The sequence below is a fragment of the Phoca vitulina genome, unplaced genomic scaffold, assembly GCF_004348235.1.
Source record: "Phoca vitulina isolate PV1807 unplaced genomic scaffold, GSC_HSeal_1.0 scaffold68, whole genome shotgun sequence".
Classification (NCBI taxonomy): Eukaryota; Metazoa; Chordata; class Mammalia; order Carnivora; family Phocidae; genus Phoca; species Phoca vitulina.
Window position 1 is genome coordinate 7453346 of NW_022589771.1, and position 12376 is coordinate 7465721.

The window sequence follows — 12376 nt, forward strand, 5'->3', positions numbered from 1 at the left end:
TGAGCCGGGAGCTGCGCCCCAGCCTCTGCCCACTGGGGCCGACGGCACACACACCCGCCCCGTCGCGACCATCAGTCAGGTCTGCAGGGCCCGCCCGGGCGCCCGAGCTGAGAGCCCCAGTGGCACACACACCCGTGGGCTGGGCCGGCCACCACACCAAACGGGTGCTGTTTTTGCCAGTGTGTGGCCAGAAGCCTCCCGGAAGGTGAGCTGACTTCGGGGTCTCTGGCCGGGAGGCAGCGGCGGGACTCCCGACCCTGCTCCCATGGGCGCCCTGACCGAGCCAGCTCTGGAGGGCGGCCGTGTGCCAAGCCCCCCGCCGGAGCGCTGCTGACACCCGACAGGCACGGAGGGTTCGGATCCACGGCCCAGGTGGGCTCACACAGCCAGTGGCGGCAGGGCCCCTAAGCACCCCTCAGCCCTGTCCCCACCGCGTAGCCAGGAGCACAGCTGCCCAGGCCCTCGGGGCCACGGCACCTCCACCGGGCCCTGCAGTCTGCGGGCAGGCTCCTGAGGGACATGCCAAGGACCCTGGTCTCGGGTTGCGTTCTTGCCACCACGGGAGGAGCGACGTGTTCCGACGCAGGCCACCGGGCTCTGCTGCTCTGGGGTCCCCGCGGAGCGGGCACCGGCTCGGGCTCAGCCCAGGCCCCGTGCCTACTGTCCCTGCAGACACTGTGCTTCCTGCAAAGTGGAGGGGCCGGGGGTCAGGCGCCCACTGCTCAGTCCACCCCCGGAGGAGTGGCGCACGCACACGCGAGTACAGGTGCACGTGTGTGTTAAGTACGCAGGTCTTAGTGAAGACGGGGACATGCTCGGCGGGGTAGTGCCCTGGGTCTGGCGGGAGGGACGACGCTGCCGCCAAGTGCCCACTTAGCGGCTCCATCAGGCAGGCAGCGGTCCAGGTGGGAGAACCCCGTGAGAAGCCCCGAGCCGGCTCTGCCCTGAAGCTGCGACTGTTTCATGTGGTTCCAGCTCATTTAGCGCATTACCCGGGATTTCAAAGAGCCATTAGCCCAAGACAATCCCTCAGTCTCTTGTTTCCATCTGAACGGGTTCCAACGTCAGGTCCTCTGCCAGAGAGGTGAGCCCACATGCACACGCACATGCACACACACAACATGAAAGGAACCTGTCACCACCGCTTCCCTGCAGCAAACAGGAGGCCGGGGACCAAGGCCGGCCCACGAGGTCGCTGCCGTGCCCACGCTCACACGCACAGCTCGCCGTGGGGGCCCGAGGGCCCTCCCCACTGCCCACATGGACAAGCCCATCCCACCAACCTGGCAGCAGCTTCCAGGTCTATGACCCCCACCCAACGGGGCCCAGCCCCTGTGAGGCCTACGTGCCCTGCTCCCTGCACCGGATGAACAGCAGTCCCCACAGCCGGGGCCGGTGGGAGCTGCCCCTAGGCTGGCTCGATGCAGGGGTTCAGCACCTCCGACAGGCCAGTGGCAAGGACCACAGCAGCCTGGAGAGGGACAGCACAGTCCCACAGCGTCCCCCCAACTATGACCCCCACCCTCACCAGGCACCTGGCGTCCCTCAGAAACCCCCCCAGCCCCAAGTGCTGAGCTCCCTTCTGAGCGGGGTCCTGATGCCCTGGCCTGGTGGGGCTCCCATGGAGATGCTCAGCCCCCTGCCACCCCGGAGAGGCCCGGCACCAGGACAGCCTGGGAGGAGGAGCTGAGAACTACAGGAAAGCTGGGCTCCACAGACACCCTCGTCTGCAGCTAGAGCAGGGTTTCCCTGACCTGTGCGGGGGGCCATGAGGGCCAGCCCCACCTCCCTGTGCCCGAGACCCGGCTCCCCGGTGAACCTATGCATTCTACGCTCCTCGCACCTCCTTTCACCTATAGCTGCCCACTGCGAACGGATAAACGGAGTCAAAAAGGAAAGTAAGGGCAAAAGAGCAGCACGCGGATCCCGTGTCCTCAGGCTGGCAGGCCAGCCTCCACCAGCAGGGCCACCACCCACCCGCGCACACGCTTCCACAGACCTCTCTGGAGTCGTGGAGCTGACCCTGTGCCCGCCACGCCCCCAGCCCGGGACATCTGCCTCTCCTGGTTCAGACAGGAAGCCCCGTAGGAGGTGGTGGTGACCTCCAGGGCCCCACCCTTGGAAGCGGGCGAAGCAGGAGCAGAGGGAGAGGGAAAGGGGCAGGCCCACGGCGGGCGGGGGAGGAGGCGCAGAGAAACTCTGAGGGGAGGGGAGGGGCGGGGCGGGGCGGGCTCTGCGGGTCAGCTCAGCTAGAGCCAGAGCGGGCTCCCGTCGCTGCAGGACCCCAGGAGGTGGAGGCACAGACCTGGCAGGCACCAGGGTCCAGGAAAGGAGCCTGGTTGGGCTGGGCTGTGCCGGGGGGTGCTGACGGCGGGACCCCGACTCCTCGACCCGTGGAGGGCGCAGCCCGTCCTCGGATCTCCAGTGAGGTGGCTCAGAGGAAAGCACCCGGAGCCAAAGCAAGCCAGTCACAAGTCACCGAACAGGCAGGTGCGCCTCCTCACGCTCACGGTGAAGAACCAGCGTCCGAGGCCGGTCCACAGCCTGTCGCTTCAGAGTCGGGCCAGAGTCGCCCACCTTCCGGTGTCTGCAGAACCGTGTGGCGTCATCATCCTGCCGGCTTCTCCCCACGGCCCGTGTTCCAGCGGCAGGAAGCGCCGCGCTCCAAGGAGAGGCCGGCCACAGCGCGCTGCTGACCGCGGGGGCCCCTTGGGCAGAGGGCGCAGCGGGCCGAGCACGGGAGCGAGGAGACAGCAGCTTTCTGAAGCACACTCGGGCCTCGGGGTAAAGTGGCGCTCCAAACGGCTCCTGCTGCGAGACACCTCGTTCAGGGCCTCCGCCGCGGGCCCCGGACGCAACCAGCCCTGGGTTTTTGTAGGATTACATAAAATTCAACAAGGAAAAGTACAATCCAGACTAGGGGGAAAATATAGAACTTTATTTTTAACATAGTAATAAAACTCCACCACAGAGTAAGGACATGAGATTCTTTGTTTCCATTTAATAAATACAAGTGAATAAAAATACTTTGTTTGCAAAGAGACTGCCTCTCTTCCTTCTCCAGATTTCATGGAAGCCCCCCTCTGCTGCGGCCACCCCCAGGCCACATCCCCCCACGAACCACTCCTTCCCTCTGGGTGCAGAGGCCTGCAAATACTTTTTGGCTATAATACCTCTCTTCCCTGATGCCCTTCCAAACACAAGTTCTCGTACTGAACGTCAAGTTTAAAACGGTTCCCCTGGGAGATCCGAGGAAGAGTCTGGTTTCCTTACAGAAGCCCAGCATGGACGGAGCCCTTTCCACCAGCACTTGTCAACACAAAGAAAGCACGCGTCAGCTCAGCAAGACAGACTCCTGCGTCCGAAAGGGGGGAAAGGATAATGGAAAGTATAACCTACTGTATGTCTTACAGACGGTCCCTTATTTCAAAAATAGAGATTCCTATTTAAATTTAACCTGTCTGAAACAGGCCAAATATCTGATTCTACATGGAACAGCTCTGTTATTGCTTATAACGGAGGCCCTGGTGCTGTGCTGCTGAGCGCCCAGGCTGGCGAGCTCCGGGGCTGCAGCAAAATCACAGACCACAACTAAGTGCCGCTGCCCCCCACCCCCCCCATAGCGCCATGCTGCCTTGGGCGCCACCCAAGGTCGGGGATAAGGCACGCCTCTGCGCTCTGTGCTCACAAGGGTGAACGTTCCCTTCCGACACCAAGCTGCAAAGAACAATTCTGTCTCGGTAGCTAACGTTCCTGCTGTGGCCACGCATACAGAAGCTCAGCGCTCCCAGTGTTTACACGGCTCCGCGTGTCCCTCTGCCCCAGTGATTGCGCAAGTCAACGAGGACACAAATGTAAATCTTGGCTAAATATGACCGGGAAGAAAGTGTCAGTCTTTACAACCAGCAGTAAAACCTCTTCACACACCCCGTTTCTCATTAATCCATATTTTTAAAAAGTATTTATTTCCTGAAAGTATCTCTAAGTGTGATAGTTTGCAATACACAACAGACAAAAAAGATGTAACGAGATGCTAAGGAAACACGTATGAAGTACTAGAAAGCACGGAAACAAAGGTATGTCCCTGTCCTGGGGCCCACAGAGCCGTCCCGCCCAGCCTCTGCTCTGGCTGCGAGGCCCTGCTTCTTCGAAGGAGCAGCACTGGTTCGAGCCCCCTGGAGTGTGGCACACACGCCCCCCACCGACCGCGACAGAAGGGAAGCCACTGCGCGGTGTGCAGGCGCTCCGGCTGGGAGAGGGGGTGGGGACGGCTCTCACCATCTCCCCGAACCACCTTGCCAGGCATACGGTAAAACTGCATCCGACTGCCATCATCCTACACACATCATAATTTCAGAAGAGAAGCCTGCTGGAGCGGGAAAGGCAGGGAAAAACACAGACGCTGTGGTTCTGCAAGCTTGCCTTTTTTGGTACCAGCACAGAGTGTCACCGTCAGCGCGCGTTCAGCAGAGAAGCGCCGGCCGCAGCTGGGCGCCTGTGTGCGTGTGCGGAGGGCAGGCCTCAGAGCCCCAGGGACTTCTGCGCCAGCTGCCTGGCCACCCTGCAGAACTGCTCCCGGTCATCCCGCCACATCTTGGAAGCATCCACGTTAGCGCCACTCTCATCGTTGGGCTCTGAAAGAGAAGAGAAGGAGACGCGCTCCCTGGGAAAGGGGCTCTGGCGAGGTCTTCCGTATTTCACTTAAAACTCCCGTGCATCTTTCCGGAGCGGTGTCCCAGAGACAAACAGGAGACTCGGGAGTCTGTGAAAAGCTAGGGAAGGAAGTCAGCTCTCCGCGGACAGACTGACGGAGGGAGGGCTGAGAGGCGGCGTGAAGTCAGGGACACGCGCATGCGGCACGAAGACCCACCCTCGTGATCCCTACCTCCCGAGTGTCGAAGACGTTCTATCTGGAAACCCTGGGCCCCACTCTTCCCTCCAGCTGCCCACCCAGCTCCTGCCAGAGGCCAAGGCGAGGTGGATGTCTGCCCCAGGGGCACACCTGACCCCAGCAGGTGCCCCAGACAGATCAGGACACACACACACAGAGGGAGCGGGGCCCGCGGGGCAGGGAGCTAGAACACCGGGAAGCGCTGGATCAGAACAGAAAAGAGCCAAGAGGCCAGCATGCCGCAAGCAGGACCCTGGCCATTCCCTTATGCCCCAGCCTCGCTTCCCTCTGCGGCCACCACGTCTCTGTTTCTCCAACCAAGATGACTTCTTTCCTCCCATTTATTCAACAAACCCTTCCTTGGCAGATCCCGTGCGTGACGCCTTGTGCAGGGCAGTGGGTGTGCAGAGGGCACACCATCTAGTGCGCCTACAGACCGTGAACATCCACACGTGCATCGTTCCAAACTCAGCGCTACTAAGTGGCAAACAGGAGAGCAGGAGGCAGAGGACTGGCGGTCCTGCAGGCCTCGAGGAGGGTGTGTGCTCAGGGGAGCCCTGAGCAGGTCCGACTGCAGAGAGCACCCATGACCGCAGAAACCCCAGGGCCCGGACGGCTCACAGAGGACCAAGGGCTGCAGCCTCTTAAAGTGGGCCAGGCCGGAGGGCACCGAGTGGGGCAGCCGGCCGCGGCCGAGCTAGAAAAGTAGCTCAGAACGGAGGGCTTGTACTCTGTGAGAACAGCATGTAAGGAATACATTAAACCTTCTTTTTTTTTTTTTTAAAGCAAGCTCCACACCCAGAGTGGAGCCCAATCCCAGCTCGGAACTCACAACTCTGAGATCAAGACCTGAGATGAGATCAGGAGTTGGATGGTCAACCGGCTGAGCCACCCAGGGGCCCCTACATTAAAACCTTTAAAGAGTCAGCTTGGGACTGTCTCTCCCTCTGCGTCTCCTCGCTCTCTAAAATAAAATAAATAAAACTTTTTAAGAAAAAATTTATAGTAAAACCGTGTGTCATGGTACAATCTACAGTTGACATCTGAAGACAGCCGACCCACCGCCACTCACTTGATGCACTCCCTCAGCGTGTGGATGGAGAGGCGAGTGCTTCCGCCGTCAAACACGCACGCGCACGGACATCCTTGCCTTCCCGGTACCCGAAGGGCCCACGGAGGCCTCCCACAGCACTTTCGGCACTCCTCCAACTCTCCTCCGTTTCTCTCCTTCCTGGTTGTCTAGGTCATTCCTCCCTACGTTCCCTTGAGGACCCCTCTCCTTCCCCCATGCCCTTTCTCATCCCCTTTGTCCAGCCCCCCACCCACCATCTTATCCAGACACGAGCTCGCAGCCTCACTTCCACAGCTGGCCCCGGCTGAGCAACCACCAAGAACAGACACTCCCACGCCAGACTCTTCTCTCAATCCGGCCCCTCTGGAGTCCTGTCCCCAGAGACGGCGGCCCTCTACCCGGCGCTGAGGTCAGAAACACAGGGGTCACCGCGCACATCAGCAGGCCTCAGGCTCCCAACGCACCCGTCCCCGTGGCCCCGCAGCCGTCCCTGGCCTGCTGGAAGCCCTCTTCCCCCAGGCCGCTGCGACAGCCGCCCGACAGACACCCTGCCGCAAGGCCAGTCTTGCTAGGGCACTGCCAGCATCCCGGAGGCGCGGGCTCCCTGCCCCCAGCTGAGCTCGAGCCGTAACCGGCGCGGGCAGTGCCCCCACGAGAGCCAGCGGCCTCACCCCGACTGCCTCTCCCTCCCCCATGGCTCGTCACCTCCTACACGTTCTAAACTCATCCCAGACAGTGCCGTCCCGGGACCGGGCCCAACAGCTCCCGTCTGTGTCCGTCGGGATGGATCAGTGACTGGCAGCCACTGTGGATTTGGAAAGTCCCCTCAGAGAGCGGGCCTTAAAGATGGGGTCTAGGACACACCAAGCCTGACACCCCAGGACCCAGCGTCTGCGACAGAGCAGACACCCACTCCACGAACTCGATGCCTGAGGACTGGAGCGCGGCTCATTCTGCTCAACATACAATAGATACAACATGAAGTCAACTTTAAAATTCCTAAATATGAAAAGCGTGCTTACACTTGGAAAAGCATATACAAATAATTCAATGGAAAGGCAGAAAACAGCATATGTAGATCGCAAACCGAAATGACTTATAAAGGCAAAACTACATGAGGACAGAGAAGCAGCCCCCGTGCTGTCTGGCTCCCTCCTCCGGGGCCGGGACGGCCGCATTACCTGCCAGCATGCTCACCACCGACAGCAGGATCTTCTCCACGCTCTGCACGGGGCTCCACCTCTCGGCACTGCTCTCGTAGCCCATGGGGTCGTCGCCCGGAGCGTGAAGGATGGAAATGCAGACTCTGCCATCAGGGTAGACTGCAGGGGTCAGAACACAGCAGGTGAGCCGAGAGAACGGGGCCGGGCCCCACCGCGGGAACAGGGTAAGCGGTGCAGACATGGAAAGCCGGCTGTTCACGGGGCTGGAGCAGAGCCCAAGCCCCGAGCACCACGCTCAGGTCCACACGGCCAGGTGGACCCCTCGCTCCCCGACCGGGCTCTAGGCCCATCTGGTTGGTCCCAGGGACCCCCAATGGTTCCACCTTCACAGGGATTTTTTCTTTTCTATATCTTAAAGCACTAAATACATGAAAGGTTACCTGGCAGTGAAATATTTCAGCCAAGTAACTCTTGTAACTAGGATTACTCACAATAACTTTCAGAGCTGATTTCTGAGATGCTCCTAATTCCACCATGAAATCCTGGAACTGGACTGTGAAAAATCTATATCCACAGTGCCAGGATGAAGGCAACCAGGATTACTGAAACACCACGAAGGAAGAAGGTGCCCTGGCTTCTCCTGGGGACTCACTCTAACGAAGACAGACGACGGTCACCTGCGCCTCTGGGGGTCAGCTGTGTCCAATCTACACCACCCCCACCACGCAGCACCAGGAACCAGACGCCTGTGGTCTGGGTAAAGAAAAAGGCGTTTCTATTCATAGTGTGTGACCAACGCTATCGAGGACACTGTGGGCGTCTGTCACGTCTCTCTTTTACACACGGGAGATTCTCGGGTGGTTCGGTGTATACCCAGGACAGACTCAACTATAAAACTGTAAGGCCGGTAACTTGTAATAATAGAAACAACAGACCATTCAGAATAAATTTATGTTAAGTCCCTTTCGCTCGTGAGCTCAGAACCCCCTGACCACTGAGAAACCTGAGCGGCTCTAAGGACCTCCCTTTGGTAGATCGTTCCTTGTTCTTCTGACCACCCCTATCCCAGCGGTCTCTGCTCTGACCACCCAGAACCTGTGCAACCTCCCGCAGAGGGAAAGCGTGTGCGAATCTGCCGTCGACATCAGGATGCCCGTCCGCAGGGCCCCGCACAGGGCCTGGGCGCCCACAGCGCTGGGCAGTCTCTCTGCCATGAGGTCTCCGACTCCAGCGGCCCCCCACACGGTGACTGGGCACACCCAGAAACACAGAGAAGCAGCTGTGTCCCCGCCCCCTCCTCTCTCATGGGGTGCCTCAGTTTCCCACCCCAAGCCTCCCTCTAATCCCTCCCCGCCCCCATCCCTCCCTTGTCAGTGCCCAGGCTTGGTTCCACACTGCTGGTCTCTCGTTCCCCAGGCCACCACGCTGGTGTCCCAGCCCTGCAATCTGTCCCACCGCCAGGAACCCTTCAAAGACCACACTGGCCACGCTACTCCCTCCCTCACTCCAATTCGCTCAGTGGATCTCCACTGCTCCTGGCGCAAATATTCCTTCTTACTGACCAACCTGAACTGGTCTGGCCCCTTTGCTTCCTACACGGGGCCTTCGCACGTGCAAGACCCTCCTGAGCCCCCACAGATCACTGGGTAACTCCTACTGCTCTCCCTGCAGACGGTGAGCTCGACCACCACCTCCACAGCGTGCCCTCCCTGGCCTCCCAGTGTGACTTGATATTTATCCGTGTCTACCCCTGCCCTCAGACGGGGAGCTCGTGATGGTCGAGGCCCCTACCTTTTATTATCTTTTCACTCCTGTATCCCAGCAAGTCTCAGCACATGTGCTGAGTTACTCTTTTAAAGTATTTATGGACCGACCGATTTGGTAAACCTACTAAGCGGTTCTCAAAAATAATTTTTAGAAAATAAAAATAACACACATCCACTTACACTAGGGCCAAATTTAAAAGCTACTTGTATTAACTCTCTGTACATCAGACTATTGTGGGCATATGATCGAATCATCTGTTGGCGGCCACATCGGTCTCTGACACCACGTCCCAGGTGCTCCTCAAGAACGTGCTCATCTTCAATACAACCTCACTGTTTCATAATTGCCCACAATCCTCTTTATTGTTGCATTTTACAGTCAATCAATTTGAAACTGTTGACTTCTTGAATCAACTCTATGCACCATATTTTTAAACTCTGCACGACAGAAAATCCTAAACACATGCCAAAGTCAACAGCAGTATGATGGACGCCCATACACATGCACCACCCAACCTTGACCACGGCCACCTCATGGCCAGCCTCCTCGAAAGAAGGAGGGTTTCTGAGCACCTACTGTGCACACACAACTGCATCAGTGTGAGATAAGAAAAATTCAAAATGGTCTCTCTGAGGAGGGAGCTAACTACCCACATGTTAACATCAGTGGGACATGAGAAATTCCAAATGAGGGTTTGGACAGAATGTCTAACAGGCGGGTAATCCTGAGACCCTTCCCGGCGGGGGTAGGGGTCTGGGCAGGCGTCCCCCTTGTGGAGGTGCTCAGACAGGTGCAGGCTAGGGGAGAACTGCGAGGTGGGTTCATTTGTAAGCCACGGGGTGTCAAAGGCTCAGAAAGTTCTGTAAATGCTCTCGTGGATTAAATTAGCCTTGAGCTATTTTATATGCAGAAAAGCATAGGAAAAGGAATCCGACTCAAATAAGAAATTATTTCATTTCTACAAAACAGTGTATCTTACTTGCTTTTCTTCTCTATAACTATTAAGATCATGATTTTAGTGGCAATCATCATTTATAAAAAGGAACTTTATCCTAGGGGCACCTGGGTGGATCAGTTGGTTCATGATTCCAGGGTCCTGGGATGGAGCCCGCATCGGACTTCCTGCTTGGCAGGAAGCCTGCTTCTCCCTCTCCCTCTGCTCCCCCTGCTTGTTCTCTCTCTCTTTCTCTTTCTGTCAAATGAATAAATAAATAAAATCTTTAAAAAATTTTTTTTAAAAAAGGAACATTATCCTAAATATGATCATTAAAGATACAACATATTTTCTTACTAATTGTCTTATCTATAATCCCCTCTTGTAAAAGGTAGAAATAAAAACCATAGCCATTCAGGAATTCCAATGCCTACTACCAGACACTTTTCCAACTTAAGTCCAATAAATTTATTTAATGATGTCACTTCCCCCTCTTTAAAATACATGTTTATTTTAGAAAAAAGATTTATAAAAACAAAAAAAGATCCCATTATTGAAAGAGAATCACTTTCAACATTTTTGTGCTACATTTCCAGTTATATATATTTACATGTGAATTTTTTTCAAAAAAAAAGTAACCATGATTAAACATAACCTGCTTTTCTCATCGAATCCAGAACTATCATTCCATATTATCAAATATTACCGTAGATCATGTAAAATATCTATATCGAACTCTAACATATGGTCTAGTGCAGTTCAGCTGACCGATTCTCTGTGGCCAAAAACCTAGATTGCTCTGACCGGTCCCCACTGTTAGCAACCACCCGGGGCCGGGGGCTGGCATCCCCCTGTGCACACAGCCACGCTTGCGTCCTCTGACCGACCCGCCGGAGGCGGGAGCGGACAGGTCAGACGGCGTCCAGCGTCAGGTCCGCATTTTCCTTCATCTACGTCCCACTGTCGTTCAACTGATGTCAACACCACCACGGCCAAGTGACTGCGGATCAACAGCCAGGTAACACCCTCTGGGCTCTCCATGGCTGACAGCACCTGTCCGACCCACACAGTCCCACGCCTCACTGTCGGAACCACACCCCACAGCACTTACTGTTGGGATGAAACATCTCGCAGGTAAATCTCATCTTTGGGGGACTTAATGGGTAATCCAATGGGAAGCTCAGGATGGCAGGAAAGACCCCAAACTCAAAGCAGGTATCTTCTGGGCCCCTAGGAGACAGAAAGTACAGAGATGTTCAAGTGGGTTTTTCAATGTCCACCACACTGCTGTAAGCAGCTAGGAAATTTCTACTGCTCCACAAATGCACACAGAAAGATTATGTAAATAATAATGATAAACTGGTACTTGTTCTGAATGGGAAAGTAATGTCTCAGCGTCCCACTGCAATCCCACTGCAACAAACACTGAATTTCAGGCACAGCGTTTGCATTAATGAAGGTACTCGGGGGCAGCACAGCCAACCTAGAACATGGGATCCGAGGAAAGAACTAACAGCAACATCGTAAGACCCAAGGGATTTGGTTCCTGTATGCATGCTGTCATTTTACTTGAAGATAAAGACACACGTTAGGAGACGTTACAGCACCGTTGTATCGAATGAGGATTAAGAGTTGTTATTTCAAAGGCTATTTTAAATTTTTAAACGTGCCTAAGAAATGATTCGGTAACCTCAGAGGAACAGATAAAGAGCATACACACGACCACTGACTCGGGCTCCCGCGGAAGGCCAGGCGTGCACACGCACATCAGAGCCCGCCTGCTCGCACCGTCACGAGGCACCCACATGCCTGTCTGCCTGGGCTTCTGTCCTCGTCACACGGGGAGGGGCAGAAACGGACTAAACCACTTCTAAGTCCCATCACACGTGAGCACTACGCGTATAAATTAACCCTATCCTGACCCACGTACAAGACACGAAGGCAGCAGAGAGGAAGAGCCCCCAGCTCAAGAGAGAAAGACCCCTCCCTTACGGATGAGCCGTCCCTACGTAAGTCTTTGGAAAATGACAGACACCAAGACAGCGGCAGCCACGACCCGCATCCACGTGAGCAGAGTTGTCCCTCTGGGCCTGGCCTCGCTAGCAGGACGAGTTCTCGCAGCTCCACAAACACACCCGCCCAGGCCACTGCAGGAGCCGCTCAACAGGGCAGACGCACCACCTTTCGAGATGAAAACCAGGTAAGGCACAGGAAAAAGAGAGCTGGAACAGATTTATTCCAAGACAGCCCTCATTTTTTAAAAATCATTTTTTCAAAGTACAAATTTGTTTCAAATCAATAAATTACTTTGATTCAGCAAAATAATATAAACTTGCAAAAAGTATAAACAATGTTTATCTCCATAATTAAAGAAAAAAGACAAAAAACTCAAAAGGAAACTGAGCAGAGGGCTTTCCTATCACTTGGTGAAGCCGCTCAGGGCTTTCGATGGCGCCCCGCAGCGGATGCCACCAGGACTGCATCCCGGGAGAAAGGGGGCTGGGCTGCAGTAAAAGTCAAAACGAGAACAAAGGGTAAAGTGTTGTGGG

At 55.8% G+C, this 12376-nt stretch overlaps 1 protein-coding gene across 3 annotated transcripts in view; it reads right to left on the reverse strand.

Moving 5' to 3' along the window:
* Positions 1-2388: 2388 nt before the first annotated feature.
* Positions 2389-12376, reverse strand: part of UBE2G2 (ubiquitin conjugating enzyme E2 G2) — a 43062-nt gene continuing 33074 nt past the window's right edge. For 2 of the 3 annotated variants that reach the window (XM_032392513.1, XM_032392516.1), the window contains exons 4-6: positions 10939-11057; positions 7161-7285; positions 2389-4634 (exon numbers count right to left, since the gene is read on the reverse strand). In XM_032392513.1, the coding sequence (XP_032248404.1) occupies positions 4464-4634; positions 7161-7285; positions 10939-11057 (415 nt within the window). In that variant the 3' untranslated portion in view covers positions 2389-4463. Of the gene's footprint in view, positions 4635-7144; positions 7286-10938; positions 11058-12376 lie in introns of all 3 variants that reach the window. The other variant, XM_032392515.1, reaches the window with a different exon arrangement.